Source organism: Capricornis sumatraensis, chromosome 2, assembly GCF_032405125.1.
Source record: "Capricornis sumatraensis isolate serow.1 chromosome 2, serow.2, whole genome shotgun sequence".
Taxonomy (NCBI): domain Eukaryota; kingdom Metazoa; phylum Chordata; class Mammalia; order Artiodactyla; family Bovidae; genus Capricornis; species Capricornis sumatraensis.
The window spans coordinates 184,364,669-184,388,761 of NC_091070.1; the positions used below are offsets into that span (position 1 = coordinate 184,364,669).

Below are 24,093 nucleotides of genomic sequence, written 5' to 3' on the forward strand. Positions count from 1 at the left end.
AGCAGAGCTGCCCATATGGGGTGAGGCTGCAGCCCCCTGGGTATGGGGAGGCTATAAGCATGCAAAAAATACACATTGATGCCCCCTGCCCCTGGGACAGCCAGATATCTGTTTATCCAGTTTGCTAAACAAATATTATTTTCTGTATGCCTTGATATAAAAAAAGGTTGAAAAGCACTGCATTTTAGTGGACTGAAAAGCATATTTTTAAAAACTATGCAGTTTTTCTACTGTTCAGAAGTGCCTATGTTTTGAACAGCTGTCTTCCATTCTAAAATATAGAAAATTAAACATAGCTTTCGGTTACAGGGCTTACTGGTGACATTTCTGCCTCATATTGCAATATAAAATACACATCCTGTCACTGACATCTGTGTATCAGAGTTCTAATTCCATACCAAATGAGTAGGTTATTACAGGAAAAAACTCTATGATGAAATACTGTTCTTTGTAAATTCAGAATCTCCAACAGAACATTCAGCGCAACACATTTGAATTTTTATATGCTATAATAGATACACAGACCATTTGATAGTCTCTCTAGAATGTTTTTATAACCGACCTTCTCTGTGTTGGAAGTGTTTTATAGACAAAGTAACAAGTTCAGAAAGGTTAAGTAACTTGCCTCCAAATTAGCAAACCTGGTAAATAGGGAATCAAAGAGTCAAAAATAGGTCTGTTGGACTCCACTGTACACTGGAATAACTCAAATTTGACCAGGAGATTGAAATCAGAGAAAAAAAGGGAAAACTGTAGCTAATAATTAAATTTTTACAAAGCTAACTTCCTTTAAGCAACAGTAGAATAACAGTAAAAAATATGTTGGAAAATATTAACACTTGGAGGCAAAAGCTTGATCCAAAGATCTAGAGACTATTTGTAAACTTGTTGAATATGTAAACTAAAGCTTACTCTTGGAGTGGATGACAAGCTCTGAACGACGAACACCACAGGGTTTCCTGCATTCTTAATGGCCTCAACCGCTTCTCTGTGTGAAGCATTCTGCAAATCCACTCCAGACACCTAAAAACACAGAGGTAATTTATTTCAGTTAGCAAGGCAGCAGATCTTGTGGATAAGTTAATTCAAGTTCATGCATATTATCTAGTTATGAGAACAGCCAGAGTTGAATGAATTAGATGACAGCTAGAAAAAAAAAATAACACTGGCACATAAAAAGCTCTGCTGTTTTAGGAGACCATGTTTAAGAAAATTAACATCTTACCTTCAACAAAAGTAAATAAGAAAAATACCTTAATAACAATGGCTGAGGTTAAAAATAATTATGCAAAAGTAGGTAGCCTAATCAATAACAGAAACTTAAGAGGCTTCTGAGCTTATAATGTCACCTCTGCCACTATTAGAGGACACAATTCTGAATGGGGGTAGGGGCTGGGGATCTCTTTGGGCTCATCTTCTCTGAATTAAACTAAGAAGAAAGGTATTTTAAGCAAACTGCCCATTATCAAATCGAGTAGTTGAACATTTCTCAAATTATGTTCAAAAAAGAAGTATGAAAACACCCATGGGTTCTTTTACTAAAAGGGTTCTGCATTCAACAAATTTGGGTAAAGTGTAAACATCTCATTATTCAAATCTGAGAGAGGATAACTTGTGAACATGCCCATAGTCTCAAAGAGCGTTCTACTTACCAAGTGCATTTATTTAACAGAATGAATTCTTCAAACTCATAATGTAAGGAAGCCTTGGTAAAAGATGAGGTGGTTTCCAGTCAGAAGAAGTGAGAAGAAGTGAAGTCGCTCAGTCGTGTCCGACTCTTTGAGGCCCCATGGACTGTAGCCTATCAGGCTCCTCCTTCCATGGGATTTTCCAGGCAAGAGTGCTGGAGTGGATTGCCATTTCCTTCTCCAGGGGATCTTCCCGACCCAGGAATTGAACCCAGGTCTCACACATTGTAGGCAGACGCTTTACCATCTGAGCCACCAGGGAAGCATATTCCAGGCAGAGGATAATGACAATTTGTGAATATTGTTTTGCTACAAGCGGATCAAAGAAATAGGAATGTGGGTACAGTGGAATCAAGGTTGTTTTTTGCTTTTTTAAGATGAAGGTAGAGAAGAGTGATGACTGCAGAAGCAAACCCTTGGAAAGTGAAGATGGAATGACTCCTGCTGCACAAGTTAGAGAGACAGACTCCAGATAGAAGAAACACAAACAGTTCATCTGTTGCAGCAAGCACAGAGAGAAAAAAAGGATGTAGAAGGAGCAAGAGGAAGGCCCCTTTCGAGGACTCCTCTTTTCTCAATGAAATCAGAAAGAAGGACCACCAACTGAGATGAAGACTAAGGAAGGAAGCACAGGAGGTCTGAAGTAACTACTTAGAAGAATGAAACAACTTGTTAAATGCAGGACAGCAGGACAGAATTAAAGACCCATTTGAGGGAGCAGTCGTGACTTTAAAATGAGACCAGACAGTATGCATGGGGTTCTTTGTTGGTTTCTTGGCTTTTTTTTTTTTTTTTTTTTTTGCTATTTTACAACTTTTAATTCCAAAAGCTTCAGAGTGTCACAATTTCTTGTTTGTTGGTATAACTTTGTTGGTTCAAATCAAGAAAGAAATCACAAAATAAGCTAACAGTTGCACTTACCTAGGATGTGGTTGTCCCAGAAAAGTTCAGTGAAAGGAAAGAAGATCAAAGGAGTTGGAAGCACATGCACAGGAGTGACAGGATGATAAGTCACTGCATCTGAGCGGAGTGAGGAAGAAAGTGAGCATGCCGGAAGCGGAGGGACAGAGAAGCGACTGCATGGAGGCAGGAGGTGGGAGCCCTGCGTGTTAGAGTGATTTAAATGGAGGTGAGTCTAAAGGAGAGAGAAAGAGGAGGGGGCAGAAAGAGGGGATGTCAGGGAGGCAGCTGAAGCCACATCATGTAAAATCCAGAAGGCCATGGCAAGAACTCTGGATTTTTATTCTAATAGGTATCCATAAAGATTTTAATGCTGTAAAAAGCTCTTTTCCCATCTGAGCTGAGGAAGGATATGAATAATAGTAAATGAAAAAAATAGAAAAAATTTACAGTGACGATTAAAAGCTGTCACTAGTTTGATGAAGCTTCTTTCAAAAAACCTGATCCCTGTAACATTCAACAGTAAGAAAAGTAAAGGCTATATGAGAACTACATCCTCTTCAGTAATAATCAGCTTTTTTTCCCCGACAGAGATTATACAGTGTTAAATGGGAATCACTGAAGCTGAGAAGTGAGGAAAAAGAATTCTGTCATATTACAACAGAAAAATAATCTTAGTCTTTCTCAACTTTAAAATTATAACCTAAAAAATGTCCATTCACATAGATGAAGACCCATTTAATTTAATTTAAAATTAAATTAAATTCAAACTTTCTAGTTTAAAAAGCTCTTTATATGGACCTAAACCCTTTGTGCAATTGTCTTAAGACAAAAATGAGTATTAAACTTCACTAACAAACAACTAATGCTTTTCATAGAAAAAAGTAAACAAATGACTCATTATGCTTCACAGAATAAATATTAGAGTTTAACATTTCAGGTCTGTTGTGAATCTGAAGAAATATAAATGATTAAATCTGAGATAAAGCAATGGGTTTTTATTAGTATGTGTAAAAGTGATGATGGATTAGATGAGAGAATACTTTTTATTCACTGACAGCAGAGAAAGATGAGAAAAAAATTCAAAAAGATAAGAAAAAATGAACAATTCAATTAGAAAAAAGACAAAAGACTTGAACAAACATTACACCAAAGAGGATAATCAGATGGCAATTAAGCACATGAAAAGTTCAGTTCAGTTCAGTCGCTCAGTTGTGTCCAACTCTTTGCAACCCCATGAATTGCAGCACGCCAGACCTCCCTGTCCATCACCAACTCCCAGAGTTTACTCAAATGCAGTTAGGGAACTACAGATTAAAACAACAATGATATCACTATGTACCTATCCAGAATGGCTAAAATGAAAAATAGCGACAATACCAAATGCTGGTGAGGATGCAGAGAAGTTGGATCACTCATAACTGCTTGTGGATATACAAAATGATACAGCCATTCTGGAAAATAGTTTGAGAGTTTCTTAACACTAAGAAAGGAACTTAACATACAACCCAGCAATTACACTCTTGGGCATGTATCCCAAAGAAATGGACACTTATTTTCACTCAGGAACTTATATACCAGTGTTTATAGGGCTTATTCATAATGGCCAAGAACTGGAAACCACCCAAACATCTTTCTATGGGTGAATGGTTAAACTGTGGTACCTCCATACCATGGAATACCACTCATTCATAAAAAGCGATGAACTACTGACAAATTGAAAGCACTTCAAAGAAATTGCACTGAGTAAAGAAAGAACCTCAAACTGAAACAGAATGCATAATTCCATTTATGTGACAACTGTAAAATAACACACTTATAAATACGGAAAACCAGGATAGTGGTGGCCAGAGGCTAGAGATGGGAGAGGAGTGGAGAGGAGTGGCTTTGAGGGGTCAGACAAGGAGTCTTGTGGTGATGATTCAGTTGAGTTTCTTGATTGCTGTGGGGTTATGCAAGGTTACACATGTGATAAAACTGTGTAGAGCTATAAACATACATACGTGTGGTACATGTATATAACCGGTGAAAGCTGACTAAGGTCTGTGAATTGCGCCAATATTAGCATTTTGCTTTTGCTTTTACTGTAGTCATGTAAGATGTTAACAATGGGTGAGGCTAAGTGAAGAGAGTACATGGGACTTCCTTATGCTTATATTGCTTTGCAATTTCCTATGAATTTATCATTATTTCACTATATAAAGGAAAAAGCTAATTTTTAAACATTATCTTCTGTATTTTGTTCTAAGTGCATATGTTTCAGTAATAAAATTAAAAATAAATGATTTATTAGATGAATATTATCAATTTAGATTTTAAAAAAGCAAAATCCAGTTATATGTTGCTTAAAAAATACAACTAAAACAAAATCACAAATAAGTATGAAAAACAAAAACAATGTACCACACAAATGCCAAATAAACTACACCTATCCCAGAAGCCAGAATAACCCTTTTTAAAAATATGTATGCATTCATGATTCTCTAACGGATTCTCGAGCATTCAGAGCGGACAACCTTCTGAGCTCTACATAATGTGGCTTCCCATTACCTTTTCTTTTTGTTGACTCTGCCTATAGTAGCAGTGCTAGACCTCTTTCTGTTCCTTCAATACATCCAGGCAAGCTCCCACCTCAGAGCCTTTGCACTTCCGTTCACTCTGTCTGGAGGCATCTTCCCCTCTGTGTCCACACTGTTCACTTGGTCATTTCCTGTATTTGTCCCAATATCATCTTCCATAACAAATCTATTCGTTGCAACTGCTGCCATCACCACTTGTCATTCCTTATTCTCCTCCCCGTTATTTTTCTCCATAGCTCCATATAACAATCTAACTTTCTCTATATTACTTATTTTGTGTATTGTCTATCTCCCCCACTATCATATAAACACCATAAGAGAAGAGATTTGTGGTCATTTTCTTCATTTCTTTATCTCCAGTGTGTTTGGAGTTTTTTTTACAATTTCACAAATGTGAATATAACCTCAAATTTGTATACACAGAACAGTTTTATGCAATTCTTTAATCCTCACAATGATTATATGAGTTTTAAAAGCTCATTTCTGTTTTGTTTGGAAACTGAAAATATGTTTCATAATTTGTCCAAGAATAGAAAACAAACAGGACAATCTAGACTTCAATCCATCATCTCCAGAGCACTTTCACGCTGTCAGAGATGAAACACCACAGCTGATGTTTAGCATCATAAACCATGAGTCAAGGACAAGCAGATTCTGGGGTTAAAGATATGCAACATGGTGTCATCCAATAAACCCAATGCAAAGAAATGCATCAGATTTAGACCTCTCAGTGCCTCTGATGTATCCTTAAAACTCCACTCTGCAAAGCCTGCCAGGTGTAAAGGATGGGTTCACCCCTCCCCCAACAATCTTCCACTTTCGGGGTCAACTCTGGGAAGACAGCACTCCCACTGCCATATACAGTTCAAAGTTTGTTAAAGGCTGTGGGAGAAGCATGAGGCCCACCTTCTGCCTCATTCTGTCAACTTGTGGAATTGTTTCTTCAGCCAGCTGATGCTTTTTCCTTTATCATTTTAAGGCTTTGCTAGTGGCTCAGATGGTAAAGAATCCACCTGCAATGCAGGACATCGGGTTCAATTCCTGGGTCAGGAAGATCCCCTGGAGAAAGGACTGGCAACCCACTCCAGTATTCTTGCCTAGAGAATTCCATGGACAGAGGAGCCTGAGGGGTTACAGTCCATGGGGTCGCACGACTGAGCAACTAACGCTACTACTACAGTCCAACTTTAGAATCTCATAAAATGGTGTAAACCTACAAACGAAGGCATCCGAATAAAATACACCAACGGCACACACATATTTACTGTTTTACAGTACATTTCAAGCAAAAACAAAAATTTAACATTATTTACCTCAAGTATTTTATCCCCAGTTTTAAGAGCATTTGTTTTTCCTGCTGGACTGTCTTCCAAAACTTGTTTAATGAATATACCTTTAAGCTCCTCTCCATTCTTTAAACGTTTTATGACAGTTTGTCCACCAACAATACTAATACCAAGAGATACATCTGGTTCTCTAAAAATCTCAACGCTGTAAAAACAAACAAGAAAACAGAATTCACCCATGAACAAGGAAATTTGTTGTATCATCATTGTGTTCAATGTGTATATACTTGTGGCTCATTTTATATAAATACATTTTCACAAATGTTATAGAAGTTATACCTAGTTCCTAAATTGTAAGAACCTATCACTTCTATAGAATGAGATTAAATTCTATTAGATTCTTAAAGCAATTTCATGGTATATTCTGAAGATGATGTCTAAAACAACAAATACAACTCTTAATATTGAGAAATTGAGCTAGATCTCAATATCCCTATCTCCCACCACCATATATTTTTCTGATGAGTCCTTTTCATCTATATCATATGTAACATTAGCAAAGAATGAATTGAGGAAATAACAAATGAGTGGGAAAAAAAATCAAGAAAGTCACATGTATCATTTTCGCAAAAAAGCACAGACCTTCAGAAATGGAGAAGGAAATGGCAACCTGATCCAGAACTCTTGCCTGGAAAATCCCATGGAGGGAGGAGCATGGTAGGCTACAGTCCATCTTTCTTTCTTTCTTTCTCTCTCTCTCACTCTCTCTTTCTTTCATACTTTCTCATACATTTTTTTTTTCATACTTTGTTTCTTTCATACTGCTGTTCCCAGTCAGCCAGGCTAGCCTGTGGTTCTTTAAGCAGAGGACAGATTTTACTGCTCCAGAGTCTGGAAAGGTTTTCTTTTCTTCCCACCTCCACATCATTTTCATAAAGTATGGAATAAAGCTTGTCACTCAAAATATTGTGAATTTTGTTCAAACTGCACAAACATGGCCAATAATTAACTCCAAAAAGTAGCTCAGAAAACAGCTAAGAGTTTTTAAGACAAAACTCAAAAGTGAAAAAAAAAAAAACCAATGTGAGTGGCATGGTGGAATTAATAATGAGTAAAGATACAAAGAGCAGCTAATGGAAGACTCTTATAATCTTAATAAAGTGCAGCCCTGGTTACTACATAAAACAACGAGAGTATCCATAGGAGGATGGGCCCAGCACACTCTGTTAGTGCAAACAAGACACAAACTTGGACTAACATAAGAGGAGGAGGGGGCTATGTAACAGAAGCTTCAACTATTGCTCTTGTTTGTTTAAAAGAAAAGAAGAGCTTTACTGCCTTCAAGACAGCCCTACCTGCCTTGCTTAGTGATACAGGGAGAAAGTATACTTAGTTCCTCATAGATGGACATCTGTAAGTTCCTTTCTCTGAAAAAGTATGACAATGATTTTCCTAATACTGGTTACGGTCATTTTGCCTGGCTAAAAACCTCTAGGCAAGACCAAATGCAACTACAGTTTAGGCCAATGAACATGTGAACTATGGCAATCATTAGAGAACTGAAGAAAACACAGCCAGCTGCACTGTCCTATTGAGAAAGCCAATGATGTTATCAACATACATTCTTGGTGGTCCCCAGTGACTGAAGTTTGGAGTTTCTTCTCCTTCACCTTCTTCTCTCTCAGGTAATTCACTGAGAAGAAAGAAAGGGGAAAAAAACATACATACATGTAACTTATAACACACACATTATTAAAGGTTCTTAAAAAGTTTTATATTATACAATCTATATGCAGTTTAAAAGTTCTTAATTTCTAAGCTTTAAAAATATTTACATCAATAGTTGACTATCCATACGAAGATATATTGCTTAAATGTTCAAATTAATAAATATCCAGCCAGTACCAGAAAATCACTGATTATAAACACTTTCATTGGTGACACTGTAGATGCTATTTTCTAAAAATCTGTGTTTGAATTTGTATGATTTTACGTTTGTTTTTCTATCAACATTTAAATATTATAAAATATATTTCTTAAAACTTGCTGTGACTGATGAGCTAACAATCTAGTATAACCTGACACAAACAACTGAAATGACTAAATAGTCAGTAAACATGATTGCTCTTTCTAGATTTTTTTGTCTCTCTAAATAATGTCCCAGTCATTTGTATTCTGTGACTATTTTGTATATTTCCACAGCTTATAGAAGTTTCCACAGTTTACAGTTTGTGTATTTTTCAGTTTATAGAAGGATTTGTTAAACAATACAATCCTCTCACCTACTACCATCATACCTCCACCCATCAAATTCTGTTAACATGGAACTGCCTAGCGGGATGCTGAATCAGAGAGTAGTTATAAAAGTAATGCTATCTAATAGGGTAAAGGCATTATCATCTACGACCTGGAAGAGGAGCCAGGATTTCTAAGTTCCCATCTAACCTGTACCACAAAATAGGCATGTGCCTTTGGACCATCAAATTAAATAACATGTACTGCCAATCATATTATTCTATATAGAAATGTCGGTACTACTTCTTCCATTTCATTTTCACAAAAACCCCTGTGAAGTAAGCACAGCAGGTCATATTACTGTATTTTCCACATGAAGCTCAGAGAAGACTCAGATGTACTACATAACCTCTCCACAGTATCCAAATCTTTTTTTCAGCATGGAGTTTCAATGCTCCATTTTCCTCTGAATTCTCAAATAAGTCCTATCAAAAGCACGAAACTCCAGCTACTTGTCACTCTACAATTTTCTAAGATACAATGGTTTTAAGGATGATTGAAAAGAGAAAGTGAAAGGATCTAAGCAATCTGAAAATCAGTTAAAGAACTGAGATCATTAAGGATCACTAACTTCTCACCCACTGCAGACAATCTTCTTGCCTTAGCCAGTCTACTTTTTATGATTAAAAGCATCATAAAATTCAAGGAAAACAACTTGGCAGATAATTTCTGGTTAATGCCCTGTCTCCCATCTTCCTTACCAATATAACACCCCTTTACTCCAGGTGGCACTACCCTCAGCTTCAAAAAACTAAATTTTCTGTACTTCCTCTTAACTAATGGTAACTGTGTGCAAGAGCTCTGATCAGCAACAAGGAAGCAAAAGTCCTTGGATAGGGAGAATCAGCTGACAGGAACCTTTTGCTCTTTGCTCTTTCCCTTCTTGCCTAGAAGGCAGAGGTGATTATTGGTGATGGAACATCCATCTTAAAATCATGAAGACACAATGAGAACTAAAGCAATTCACTCATGACAGCAGAGCAGAAAGGAAGAAGGTGTCCAAGACCCTGACAGGACTTCTTCAGGACTTTTCTACATGGAAGAAATCAAACCCCAGCTGAGTTAAGCCACACTAACAGTTGTAGGGGGACGGGTGTGGGAATGAAGAGGGAGGTTCAGTTTATAAGCAGCTGAATGCAATCACTAAATGATATACCCATGATTCCACCAATTTAAGTCTTCATTTTATGATGTCATATTATTTTTGGCACATGTACATATATGTTCATTGGATAGTGGTAATCATAGCATAAACTTTCATATTTTGATTATCCCATAACAGCAACAAGGATTAAATGAAATATTACTGGCATTTAACTGAGGCTCAACCAATATCCATTTCTCTTAAATTTTTTCACTTGAATTTATATTCAGGTATACACAGTAGCTTGCCAGGCTCTTCTGTCCATGGGATTCTCCAGGTAAGAATACTGGAGAGGGGTGTCATTTCCTTCTCTGAAACAACCATGTATTTAGAGTTAGAACTTTCCACCCCACCCCCACCTCTGGAAAGGGCTAGAAGTGAGTTCAATCACCAATGGCCAATGATGTAATCAATTGTGCCTGCATAATGCAGCCTCCATAAACCTCTCTCCACCTCCGAACAACAGAGTTGAGAGAGCCTGCGGGTTGGAGAACACATTAAAGTGCTGGGAAGGCAATGTGCCCCCAAGAAAGCATGGATGCTCTCGCATCCCACACACTCCCTTCCTCGACTTATGCATCTCTTCCATTTGGCTATTCCGGAGCCGTATCCTTAACAATAAAGCAGTAATAGTGAAGCACTTTCCTAAGTTCTATAAGCCATGCTAGCAAATTATTGCAGAGAAGGCAATGGCACCCCACTCCAGTATTCTTGCCTGGAAAATCCCATAGACAGAGGAGCCTGGTAGGCTGCAGTCCATGGGGTCGCGAAGAGTCAGACATGACTGAGCGACTTCACTTTCACTTTTCACTTTCATGTATTGGAGAAGGAAATGGCAACCCACTCCAGTGTTCTCACCTGTAGAATCCCAGGGACAGGGGAGCCTGGTAGGCTGCCGTCTACGGGGTCGCACAGAGTCGGACACGACTGAAGCGACTTAGCAGCAGCAGCAGCGAATTACTGAACCTCAGGAAGGTGATATGAGAACCCCCAACTCATAGTCAGTTGGTCAGAAGTAGAATTGGCACCTGGAATCTGTGCCTGGCTTCTGAAGTTGGGACAGTCTTATGGGACTGAGCCTTTAACCTGTGGGGGCTGTACTAACTCTGCAGTTAATGTCAGAACGGAAATGAATTGTAGGACACATTGTCGAAAGAATCAGAAAATTGGTTGGTGGGTGAAGGAAAAAATTCAAACTTTTTGTGGGTAAGAAACAGTACATGAAATATATTAAGGAAAAAAATGTACATATTTTTATTATGGCACATATATAACATCATTATAAGAATTAAATTCTTAAATTTAAAATTACCTAAGGTAGAATGGAAGTCAAGTTTTCACATTGGTATGGGCTATATGCTTTTCTTTTTAAAAAATAAAATAAAAAATATCCTAAACTGCTGACTTTTACATATAATATTAAATGAAGGGAGAAAAATGTTATCTAAAATATGTAAAGTTTTAGTTTTCTTTAAGAAAATCTGTAACAAAAGGATTATTCCGTTAGATAGACTTTTTCAAAGTATATTATTATTTTTCAGGAAATTGATGAACATATTCTATTCACACTATTTCATAGCTAAAGAGAGATAAAACTTTCAAAACCATAGTGTGATTAGTTTTAGAAAGAAAGTCACAGGAGATGAGCAACTATCCAAAATAATGTAGTCACTTTACACTGATGAATGCATATACCTTTTAACCCAAATTAAAATTTAATGGAGAAAGTAAAATACTTTTACTGCACATATTAAGATGTAAATTTGCCCAAATGTACTTGAATCTTTCACAAGAGAATTCTAAACTCTAATTTTATAATTCGCACTTTGATTAAACATGGTCAATAGCTCGATCAGTTAGAATCTCAAATCTTAAAATAATTGAACTTTTGCCTTTTACATTTAATCAGAGTTTTATAACCACTTTTTCCCTAAATGAATTAACCATCTAATAGAAATAATGCTTTTTATTTCAGTCCTTTATAACAAATGCCCAAAGTTATCATTCTTTACAGATTTGGGAGGAAAGATAAAGTGCCCCATTAATGAACAAGTGGATATTAATAGTAAAACTTCATCATAAGATACAATATCTTTGAGATTAAAATTTTCTACGTCATACCAAAATCAGATGAATCCAGATAGCCAAGGTGACCTTTCCTTTTTAATATATCTTTTTTTCACATAAAAGTTCTGTATACTAAGCCATATAAGGGTCAAGCAAACTCAGCACCCCAAAATGATTTACGCAGGAAGAGTTACAATTGTGGCTAAGTTATCTCGAGATTTCTTTTTCCTTTTAAAATATAAACTCTATATGGCAATTTTCTGTGACATACTAGAGGGAATATGAGCATCTGGAGCCAGGCAGAATAGGCACTAATGTTTTCCAAACTAGTAGGGTTAGTTACACAAATATAACACTATGACCTTGAAGTTACAAGCAAATTATTACCTGATACCAGTATACATAAAGAATTAGTCATTACTATATATGAAAGTTTAAAATGACACAGACGTGGTACTCAGTAAAAATCCAGATAACAAAAAAGTACCTATTGTATGATATACATGAGTTCTAGAATGGAAAAAAATAATTTACAGTATTAGAAGTCAGGAGCAGAGGACTTTCCGGGTGGATGGAAATGTATAATATCTTGATTGGAATGTTGGTAACATGAATGTGTGTGTGTGTGTGTGTGTGTGTGTGTGTGTGTGTGTGTGTGTAAAAGTTGCTCAGTTGCATCCGACTCTACAATCCCAGGGACTATAGCCCACCATGCTCCTCTATCCATGGAATTCTCCAGGCAAGAATACTGGAGTGGGTTGCCATTCCCTTCTCCAGGGAATCTTCCTGACCCAGGAATCGAACCCAAGTCTCTTGCATTATAGGCAGTTTCTTTACCATCTGAGCCACCATTATACATTTATCAAAATTAAGAAAACTGTTTCATAAAATTGCATTTAAGACTTTTGTTAAGAAACAAACCTTCAGCTCATAAAGGGTGAGTCACTTCCTTAGGTCTTTACCTTTTTTGACCTTCTGTAGAGCCTGCTTTAGCAATGAAATATCTAATTATATTTCCAAAGGCATTAGTGTAATACTCCTGTGTCTCTTGTCCTAATTTCTCACACTCATCTTCACCTGCAGTGTGGACCACAGCTGCAACATTATAAAGTCCTTGGAAACTTCCCCTTTTTCCTTCCAAGTCAAACATTCCTGAGTACTCCTCTCTCACATCCATGTATTTATTCTCTCCTTTACGCTTAGTCCTCCACCAATATTCTTAATTTACACATAATTTTTGGCAGTGGAACTCAAAGGTAAACCTATCAGAAACTCACCATTTGTTTAAAAGGCACTAAATGCCAAGCAGTGTTGGGGACTTAAAATATAACATTAACTCATTTAATCCTTTCCCCAGCTATGACACTCAGTCTCATATTTCGCTTCTTACTAGTCATAACAAAGTATCCAATATCTGAAAGTATTTCTTTTCATTTGCATCCTATTACACACACAGCCTTCCCTGGTAGCTCAGCTGGTAAAGAATCTTCCCACAACGCAGGAGACCTCAGTTTGATTCCTGGGTCAAGAAGATCCCCTGGAGAAGGGAATGGCTACCCACTCCAGTATTCTTGCCTGGAGAATTCCATGGACAGAGGAGCCTGGCAGACTTCAGCCCATGCGGGCACAAAGAGTCTGACACAACTGAGTGACTGAGTACACACACACCCCTATGATTTTTTTTTTCAATTTAAAATATGCCTTTCACCTCAAGTTCATCATCCTCCCAGTTTTTAGCCTCTGACATCTTTCCTGTTTTACTTACTGTGATCTGATCCTATTTTATCTAAAAACAAACAAACAAAAAACACTACAACTTCCTTGAGTGTTTTAATAAACTCAGCAACAGTGAATACCCTAGATACACCTCAAGGGCCAGGAGTCTGTCACTATCATCAAGCATCACTGCCAGCCTTCCATTAAACATTTACTATGCTCAAGGCATTATATGAAATCATTTATGTTCACTTTATTGAACCTTAGAATTACCTTACTTTACAAGTGAGGAAATACAGACACAAGGGAAACTCTTTCAGGGTCATGTAGCCATAAATAACAGAGAACATATTTGAACAGCATCACAGTACTATACTGGAGAAGGCAATGGCACCCCACTCCAGTACTCTTGCCTGGAAAATCCCATGGACGGAGGAGCCTGATAGGCTGCAGTCCATGGGGTCCAGAAGAGTCCGACAAGGCTGAGCGACTTCACTTTCGCTTTTCACTTTCACGCATTGGAGAAGGAAATGGCAACTCACTCCAGTGTTCTTGCCTGGAGAATCCCAGGGACAGGGGAGCCTGGTGGGCTGCTGTCTATGGGGTCGCACAGAGTCGGACACGACTGAAGCGACTTAGCAGCAGCAGCAGCAGCAGCACAGTACTATACTACACATCTCCTATTAGTCTGAGAAATGTCATGCCCCCACTAATGGGCACACATATGTCCTTAGGCAGCAAGTGATGACAGAGTTGAATTAGAAAAAGATTGAAGCCAGGTGAATTCTGAAAACATCATCCCAAGGAACTTTATGAAAAAAGAAGAATACTCAGAACAAGATCACTTAGATTCCTTTCAGAGTTACCACACTCCGTCTGCCCACCATTCTTCCTTCCTAGAGATCTTCCCTTTCAGTATGCATCTGACCTCTTAAATTAGTCCTAGAGGCGAAGAGAAGTTGGCTTATGCAACAGCACAGTGAATACTAACAAAATAACTCTGCTGAGTCCTACGCAGAAATTAATGCAAAGAAACTGTAAAATAGCATTTAGCACTAGCTGACACCCTGATGATCTGAAAAACTATATTCTGAAAGGAATCTGTGCATTACTCAGGAAGTCTTCTGAGTAGCAATAAATATTCATCTATAGACCTAACTCCATGGGTCATACCCTGAAAGATTAAAAGGGGTAGTATGATTTACAGGAACACTTCTGGAGCCTGCTGAGACTGAAATATATACACTGAATCTATGACAGCAAGCAAAAAAAAAAAACCAACAACATTCAAATGCAAGACTGATCTCCCAAGACAAAGGTTAGGCTGGAGCCTTTACATGCCTGTGCCAACACAAGAAATCAGCTTGTCAAAGTGCTCACATTAGGAGTAAAGTGGGCCTCTTCTCCCTGAAACTGGGAGAACTGAGTAAGATACAACTGATGGAATGTTTCATCTTCTGTGTAAGGATAGAGGGGCGGGTTTGGAAATTTGTTTAAATCTTTTCCAATTTACACTTTGAATTCTATAATGAGAAAAGCAGCTTCAATTCTGAATTCTTTGGCCAGAGTCCATTATTAACACTCAGCACAAGAGAAATTTAAAAAACGGAAATGTCTCTGAAAAGTAATTTGGCCTCATAAAAAAAGCTGAAACATATTCCTAACTGTTCCAGTACTTCCACTGCTAGGCATTTCTCTGTTCCCTTGGGAACTGGTTAGATCTCTTGCGCCAGGACCCTGGGCCTCTCAGCTCCTCCCCTGTGCACATTGGTCCAGGTCTGTTGAGTAAAAAGTCACCAATTTCTCCAACTAGCTGGGCTTACTAGTCTTTCCTTTCCACTCAGACATAAGCTATGCAGAAGCCCAGGAAACAACTTTTATTAAGTTTCTATCTAAAACTCTAGGCAAAGGTCACAGACCACTGAACAGAGAATTGACATAAGTCTGAGACACTTCATATAACAAGACAGAATCTTTCTTGGACTAAAATTTAAATAAAAGCATTAAGATTCTTTTCCCATGTAAGTTATCATAGAACATTCAGTGGAGTTCCCTACGCTATTCAGTAGGTCCCCATAGTTATCTGTTCTATAGATAGTAGTATGCATAGACAGTAATCCCAATCTCCCAGTTTATCACTCCCCCTGCCCCCACATTTCCCCTTCGGTAACCATAAGTTTGATTTCGAGATCTGTGAGTCTGTTTCTGTTCTGTAAATAAGTTCATTTATATCATTTTTATTAGATTTCCCATTTAAGTGATATCATAGGATATTTGTGTTTGTCTGACTTGCTTCACTTAGCATGATACACGTACATGCATAATGACTCACTTTGCTGTACACCTGAAGCTAACACAACACTGTAGGTGAACTATATTCAAACAGAAATGAATAACAGCATTAAGGCCAATTAATCCTACCCTCTTTCTCATCCCTCTTATATTCTGCAATACCTCCAGCTCTTCATTTGCTTCTTCCGTCCTGTACTCACAGTGCTACACTGCACTGGTGTTTCTTTCAGCTGTGCTTCTGTTCCCATACCCCACTGCCAAGGCCTACTCAGCCAAACTACCCGTCACACTCCACAAAATCTCCTTCAATTGTAAAGAAACCACCCACACCCTAACTTCTTCCCTCAGTGTTCTCTCAGCCTCCTCCGATCGTCGGCAGCTCTGCTTCTCAGCCACAGATACCACACCTGAGAGGGTGATGTTCATTCTCTCACTCCCTGGGAAAAGGGAATCAATATTTTCCTAAAGTCCTTCTCACACTAGGTCTTTACTCTCCTACTCTTGTTTCAAACGCTAATCCCTGTTACGACACCTCTCCTTTTACGGCCCAATTTACTAGCACGCCATCATTTTGAGTAAATAGCCTTTCTTCTAAATGACAAAAAAGACAAAAAAAAAAAAAAAAAAAAAACCCAAGACCATAGGGTAAAAACTTCTTCAGATTCCAGTCCTCAAGGTACTAGCAATATCTGTAGTTGTGCTTTCCTTTCACTCTTGGCACCTGAGTCCATGAGCTTCCTCCTACCAGATATTAAAGGGTAATCTCTCTAGGTGCCATGTCCTCCTCTCCCTCCACCCTCTCCAGGGACTGTGTTTAATCACCCACTTTCTAGCATCTACATATTCCTTTTCTGGATCTTTCACACTTACAATCTATGTGTGTCTGTGTGTGTGTGTGTTCTGGATCTTTCACACTTACAGTCTGTGTGTGTATGTGTGTGTGTATACATATATACATCCCCTTGCCCCAGTCCTACAGTGCCCTCCAGTTGTCTAGGTAACATGCATTCTTTCTGCCTCTTTTCATGATCAGGTTTCTCAAAACACTAGTCTACTCTTACTTTATCCAATTTCTGACTTCTGTTCAATTCTCAACCTACTACTCTCTGATTTCCACTCTAATGAAACTGTTCTAAGCTTACCAAGGGCATCCATGTGATCAAGTCCCATGAAAACTTCCATTTTATCTACCGTGACCTCTCTCTGTAGCATGTAACAATACTCTGTAATGATGCTTTTGTTCAAATGCTCTCTTCCCTTGGTTTCTATATCAACCTCCAGCTCATCAATTTCCTTCCATCTTTTGTTCACTCCGCTTCACTGTTTTCTTCCTCCATTCATGCCCTTAATTTTGCTGCTTTGCAGGACCCCAGTTTTGGCCCTGTTCTGTTATTACTTGAGCCTCCCCTGGACGACTATTCAAATCCAGGAGTTTCACCTTCACTTGATCTTGTTCCCCAGGTATCCACATCAGGATAGACCTCAACACTAATCCTTGGAGACATGTATTTAATTAACTCCATTTCACTTCATCGTTCTATGGATACTTGAACCCTCAAAATGTCCCAAACTGAACTCATCATTTTCCTTTCAACCTGTTTATGCTCCTATAATCTTATGCCAAAGGATTAATGGTCCTGCTAGCCATCTAGTTGCTCCATTCAGAAACACAGGTCACCTCCTTCTCCTTCTCACTTCCCACATGTTATCAGCCAACAATTCCTATAGATCCTCCAACTCTTAAGTCCAATCCTTCCTCAATTTGTCCTCGTGTATTTCTTGCTTGAGTTGTTAAATTCTTAATTAACCTCCATTATCTGATTAAAAACTCTATGTAATCCATTTTGCACATAACTGAGAGAATACAAAATTATATATATGGTACAATTTTAAGCATGGGGAATTCTCACAGTAATCGTTTAATATAGTGGGTTTTATTCAAAATATTTTTGTGCACTTTACAAATGTTCCACCATAAACATGACCTATTGTTGTTGTTGTTGTTTAATAGAAGCTAAAAGAAAGCTACTTTATAATGTGAAAATGCAGAGAAATAATATCATACCATGCATCAGGGGTATATCTAGAAGACAACATTCCTGCGTATGCCGAAACCTTGGGAACAGCTTGAGTCCTGGAGAGTTGATATAGAGGCAAATCTTCTTGCTCCCTTCTCTGAGCCACAACAGGAAGTTCAACAAGCAAGCCAGCACCCTGCACATCATTTGGAATCATCATGCCTAAAGAGCAAAACCAGATGTTGGTGAGCACAGGATACATTCATTCATCATTCATTCAACAAAGAGTTATGGATATCCACACGGGCAGACCCCTTGCAGGTAGAAGACTTATTTATACTAAACTAAATAAGCAAAATATTTAACATGTCAGATGATGGCAGTACTATGATAAAAAAAATTCTGCAAGGAAGGGAAATAGGGATTGCTCAGTGGAAGAGGGTTACAATGTTAAGCATGGCTTCAGTGAAAAGATACTATTTTAGCAATATGAATCTTTTATCAAAAGACTCTTTCTTATAAGTCAGAAAAAGAAAGACAAATACTGTATGGTATTACTCATACATGGAATCTAAAAAATACAACAAACTAACAAATAAAGCAAGAGCGATGCAGACTGAGATACAGAGAACAAACTCGTGGTGGCCAGTGGGGAGAGGGAAGCAGGGAGGAGCAGTATAGGGTTACGGAGGGGGGAAAGGGTTATTATTGGATTCTGTGAAACTTTTTAAAAATGTAAACGACTGTAGAATTTAAAGAATCTTTCAATTAAAAAAAAAAGCTAATCTCCTTTATGATGGAGATTATCTCCTTATTTTACTACAAATTTTCCTTCATTGATCTAGGCTGTCTCAATTACAGACACACTAACATTTCACTGACTTAAAAAAAAAAATGCACAGAAAACCAAATAATCAAATGAAAACACATTTTTGAAGGGGCTTTGTTTATAAATTCCAAAATTCTTTTACATTTGTTATCTTATTTAATTCTCACATTAAACTAGTTACAAGAGATACCAGCAATCATATTTTATAGATGGGGAATTCCAGGCCGAGGAATTTTGCCAAACAGAAAGTGTGAATTTACCTAACATGTCATCTGTGTCACCTTCCTATTGCAAGAAAAAGGGATACCTAGGGCAGCAGGGCTGTGCACGCAGTTCTGTGGTGCATGTTTAGAGACCTGCACGCAGGCTGGCATAAACCCATTCGTCGCTCTTAGGATGCACCTCAGTATCCGTTACATCTAATCCATTACAAATTCCCAGCCAATCTTTCTTAACTATGTTATACAAATATAAAAAATGGTGTTTCAAATGCCTCCCTTAAATCCATACATTTATAGTATATTTTGGAAGTGGCTTATTAGAAAATTAAAATTGATCACTAGGAGATTTAGATACTCTTTGAAAACTTCTCCTATAAGCATCATTTAAACTTTCCATTTCTTCATATTGAACAGATTTTCTAGTAAACTCACTTGTACTTCCGCTTTTTATCTTGTCTAGACGCTTTGAGCCAGCATCTGATCAGTTGGTAACACTGATTAATACAGTATAGGAAATACAGCAGAGAATCTGAAGTGGGGGGTGGGGGTGAAAGTAACTGTGACACTCAGGTGGTATTAAAGAAAGTCTCAGGTGCCTCTCCCCCATCACCGGGCACCCCTCAGCCCATCCCCTGGGCCCACATTCACGCATGCAGTCAAATCCACAGACACGCACCACTGCTCTAGCTCCCTGTGTCTACCTTCTCCCCTAAGGAGGGACTGGGTGGGACAGAGATTCTGCAGAAATGGCCTAAAATGAGAGTTGAAAGAACAGAGAACTGGCTCTATTTGCAGAGCTAATTCCCATCCAGCTACACTGGTAAAGCAGCCTATTAAATTACAGCATGAGTTTCCTAGGAGGCTGCAGTTTGTTTAAAACTTTTCACTACCTGCTCCACACAGGGCTGCCCATACCCTTTGCCCACTCCTCCTCCTTGGCAGTGCTCAGGTACACATCTCTCCTCTCTCACCGTGCTTGACATAGGTGACTTAACAGACCTGCTTGTCAGGTGCACCATGGTATCTGGGAGCCCGTAAAATAAATCATATCCTTTGGGGCCTATGTGGTTGTTAGGTAACGGCCACAACAGGAAAACACAGTTAGGAAAACAGGAAAGTTAAAAAAAAAAAGTCCCTGGATAAACGGAAGTTAATGCTACCAGGAGAGGAATGGGTGTGATTTCCAAAAGGTCTATACTTAGTGAGGTGCAAGAAGAGAAAGATAAACAAAATAAAGGCAAGAAGAATCCATGCAGAAAAGGGGTTGCTGTACAACTTAGCAACCAGACAAGAAAAAAATAGGTAGGGAACTGGCATACTGATAAATCATGCCAGTTAAATCATGCCAGAACTGGCATGCTGTTAAATCACCACACAGGAGCAGCATATCACCTTCTCATGCAAGAAATAGTTCTTGAGCACCCACTGTGGTAACATAATCAGATATAAGCCTTGCCCTCCAGAAGCTTATTGTAAGAGACCACTGTGTGAATTCACAAGTGTACCTGACTCTGGGTGCAATGACAGAAATTCATCCAGGTTCACTGGAGGCCCATTTTAGGTAGGGCCAATCAGACTGGGAAATATAACTACTTTCTGTCTTTGAGGATACCTGATTTTAGAGCTGACTCACTGGAAAAGACCCTGATGCTGGGAAAGATTGAGGGCAGGAAGAGAAGTGGGTGACAGAGTATGGGATGGTTGGATGGCATCAACACAAAGGACATGAATTTGAGCAAACTCTGGGAGATGGTGAAGGACAGGGAAGCCCGGCGTCCTGCAATGCATGGGGTCACAAAGAGTCAGACATGACTTAATGACTGAACAACAATTTTAGATTAAGTAAAGGGTGAAGAATAGCCCTTAACATACAGGTTTTCAAAAATAACTTTTAATTTAATTGCTCATAAGTGACTCTTAAAGTTTCTGTTACTAACAGAGTAGTCAAAGGGCTGCTGCTGCTGCTGCTGCTGCTGCTGCTAAGTCGCTTCAGTCATGTCCAACTCTGTGCGATTTCATAGACGGTAGCCCACCAGGCTCCCCCATCCCTAGGATTCTCCAGGCAAGAACACTGGAGTGGGTTGCCATTTCCTTCTCCAATGCATGAAAGTGAAAAGTGAAGCCGCTCAGTCGTGTCCGACTTTTCACGACTCCATGGATTGCAGCCTACGAGGCTCCTCTGTCCATGGGATTTTCCAGGCAAGAGTACTGGAGTGGGGTGCCATTGCCTTCTCTGTCAAAGGGCTACAGATTTGAAAAAGGCCTTATAGAACACTTAGCCCAACTGCACCATTTTACAGCTGCGGAAGTGGGGAAGCTTGGAGAAGTGGGTGGTTTGCTGGTGACATAGCAGATCAACGGCTTAGTACTGAGGGACCTGGGAATGAAACTATACTGACTGTATCAATAATTTCTCAGTTCACACATGGTTAGCATTAATCCAAGTACTTGCAACTGCCAGACAGCATTCTGGCAGCTCTCAAAATTTTTTTTGCTCTGAATGCTCAAAAATAAATTCACTGATAGTTGAAAAATTTTCCAAAACACATGTGGTTATGAGCACTTTCCTAGTGAGGACAGGCCTAAGGTATACAAATGTAGCTAAATACCTAAAGCTATAATCTCCAAAAATAGAATCCAAGTGCCTTGCTAAATATTAGATTAAGGCAGTACAGGAGGTTGATTGATGGTTCATCTGGATATCTATATCTGCCATAGAACCTATAAATGAGACCTTACATGGAGAAAAGGGCTTTGCAAATGTAACTAAATTAAGCATCTTGAGATGAGACAATCCAAGCAGGCCTTAAATCCAACAACAGGTGTCCTTGTAAGAGACAAAAGGAGAGAAGACATGGAGAAGAGGAGAGGGCCACGTGAGGACAGAGGCAGAGATTAGAGGGAAGCAGCCACAAGCCAAAAGATGCTGGAGTCACCTGACGCTGGACAGGGAAAAGAACAGATTCTTCCCAAGGCCTTCAGAAGAAGCACAGCATCTAATTTAGGACTCAGGGGCTCCAGGACAGTGAGAGAGTTAACTTCTGGTGTTCTAAGCCGCCAGGTGTGTGGTAACTTGTTACAGGGCCCTGGGAAACTCGTGCAGGCAGCAGAAGGCAGAGGAAATAACTTTGGAGTCACTTAAATGATACCCAGAGGAGGACTCAGAGGAAGGCTGAATCATCCCATGAGGACAAAGTCCCTTCCCCTATCTCTCTCCTAACTCCAATGTCCGTCTTCACAAACACTCACCCCGTATTTCCAGCCCACTGCTTTCAATCCTGACAGTATAAAACAGTGAATGGTTCTCAACCTGGGGAAATTCTGTCTCCCAAGGGACTTTTTGACATTGTCTGGAGACATTTTGATTTTGATCATGACTAGAAATGGGAATGCCACTGGGATCTAGGGTGAGAAGGCAAGGAGGCTGCTAAACCTCTGACAGTGCACAGGGAAGCTCTCCACAACAAAATTATCTGATCTGGAACAATGCTGGATATTACTATAAACTATTAATATCAATGGTAATCAAACACATCAATTCGTTCATTTGTGCCATAACTCTTCCTCAAGTATTTAATAGAGGGCTACAGAAATGTGGTGAATTTAAAAAACAAGACAAAAAACAGTAGGCAAGGAGAATTTTTGTGAAAAAAGTTACATTTTTCTCCTAGCCACAATCAGTTATACATTATGAAAAATTGAATAGATTCACTTAATCTAAGATATTCAGAATTAACTATCTTAATTTTTTAAATTAACTATTCATGATGTATTCTGACTGGCAGGGAACTAGCAATTGTTATCATCTCATAGATGCCTTCAATCTTTAATGACATTAAAAGAACCTCATTGTTTTAGATTTTACTTGATAGAATGTTGAATTCATATAAACCAGTTATATAACTTTCTACAGGTATCTCTCTCTCCTAAAAATATATTATCATATAAGACAAGAACTGCCCATAGAGAAAGACTTTTCCCATAAGTAGAGTCAAAACAGGTGAAGGACAGCATAAATCCTGAACAATGGCTCTATAAATCCCAATACTTTGAAAGAACTTAACCAGTCTCTCCTAGGGAATCTTAATATTACAATGATATTTGATATTGCAGTGTTGGATAAGGAAAGATTACTTTTTAGTCAAGTTTTCAAAAATATATAAGAATCAATATGGGAAGAGGCAAGGAGAAGCACTATACTTTTAGGATTCTTTAATGGAAACTAAGTTATTAATGTGCCAAAATTGACTGTAATATATGGCTATAAAAATGTTTCATAAATGTTTAAAATATGTCTCTCTTTATTAATATTTAACAACCCCATTCAATGAGCTAACAGTATCACTTAATAGCATCAGAGATTTTAATATATATTAGCAGAGACTTATTTCAGATTCAGTATATGGTAGTAGTTTTAGTTGTAATTCACACAGCTAATAAAAAGCAAAATGACGCAGGGAAAATGCAGCCCTCACAGAAAGCAGAAAGAATCTGAAAGCTCTAAGTTGAAATATGAGTCACATTACTTTTCCAGATATTTTGAAACAGATTAATTAATAAGCAGATTTCAATTCAAAATAATATAATGAATGAAAATATGACAGTAAAATTTGTCATATACACAAATAATACTGAAAGATTGCAAAATAATATAACTTGTGTTTATGAGAAATGAAAATCACAAACCTAAATCCAGACTACTCTTTGTTAATGAATTAAGATTTTCCAGATCATCAAATCTGCCTTGTTGAGTGTTTCCTTCAGTTGAGGGTATGGAGGAGAGGGAATCGATGCCAAAGTTCTCTTTCATCTCGAGAGGAAGAAAAACAGAAATGCATTAGCACTTTATGATAACATGTGGAACACCATAATGTTGTTCAATCCAGATCATAATGATAGTGGAAAACTGGCCCTGCAAACAGGCCTTCTCAAGTAACGTTTTATACTGTGGTAAGCAGTTACAAATGCTAGTAACTTAATATCTGCAAGAGAACAGGCTAGTAAAAATCTGTTTTTTCCAAACACTGGATTTTTTAACAAAAAAATTATTTTATAAAC

The 24,093-nt window shown here is 38.3% G+C and overlaps 1 protein-coding gene across 3 annotated transcripts in view; it reads right to left on the reverse strand.

Moving 5' to 3' along the window:
- Positions 1-24,093, reverse strand: part of PATJ (PATJ crumbs cell polarity complex component) — a 364,628-nt gene that overhangs the window by 232,923 nt on the left and 107,612 nt on the right. For 2 of the 3 annotated variants that reach the window (XM_068992464.1, XM_068992473.1), the window contains exons 20-24: positions 23,722-23,845; positions 18,033-18,207; positions 8,075-8,146; positions 6,481-6,658; positions 913-1,023 (exon numbers count right to left, since the gene is read on the reverse strand). In XM_068992464.1, the coding sequence (XP_068848565.1) occupies positions 913-1,023; positions 6,481-6,658; positions 8,075-8,146; positions 18,033-18,207; positions 23,722-23,845 (660 nt within the window). Of the gene's footprint in view, positions 1-369; positions 387-885; positions 1,024-6,480; positions 6,659-8,074; positions 8,147-18,032; positions 18,208-23,721; positions 23,846-24,093 lie in introns of all 3 variants that reach the window. The other variant, XM_068992482.1, reaches the window with a different exon arrangement.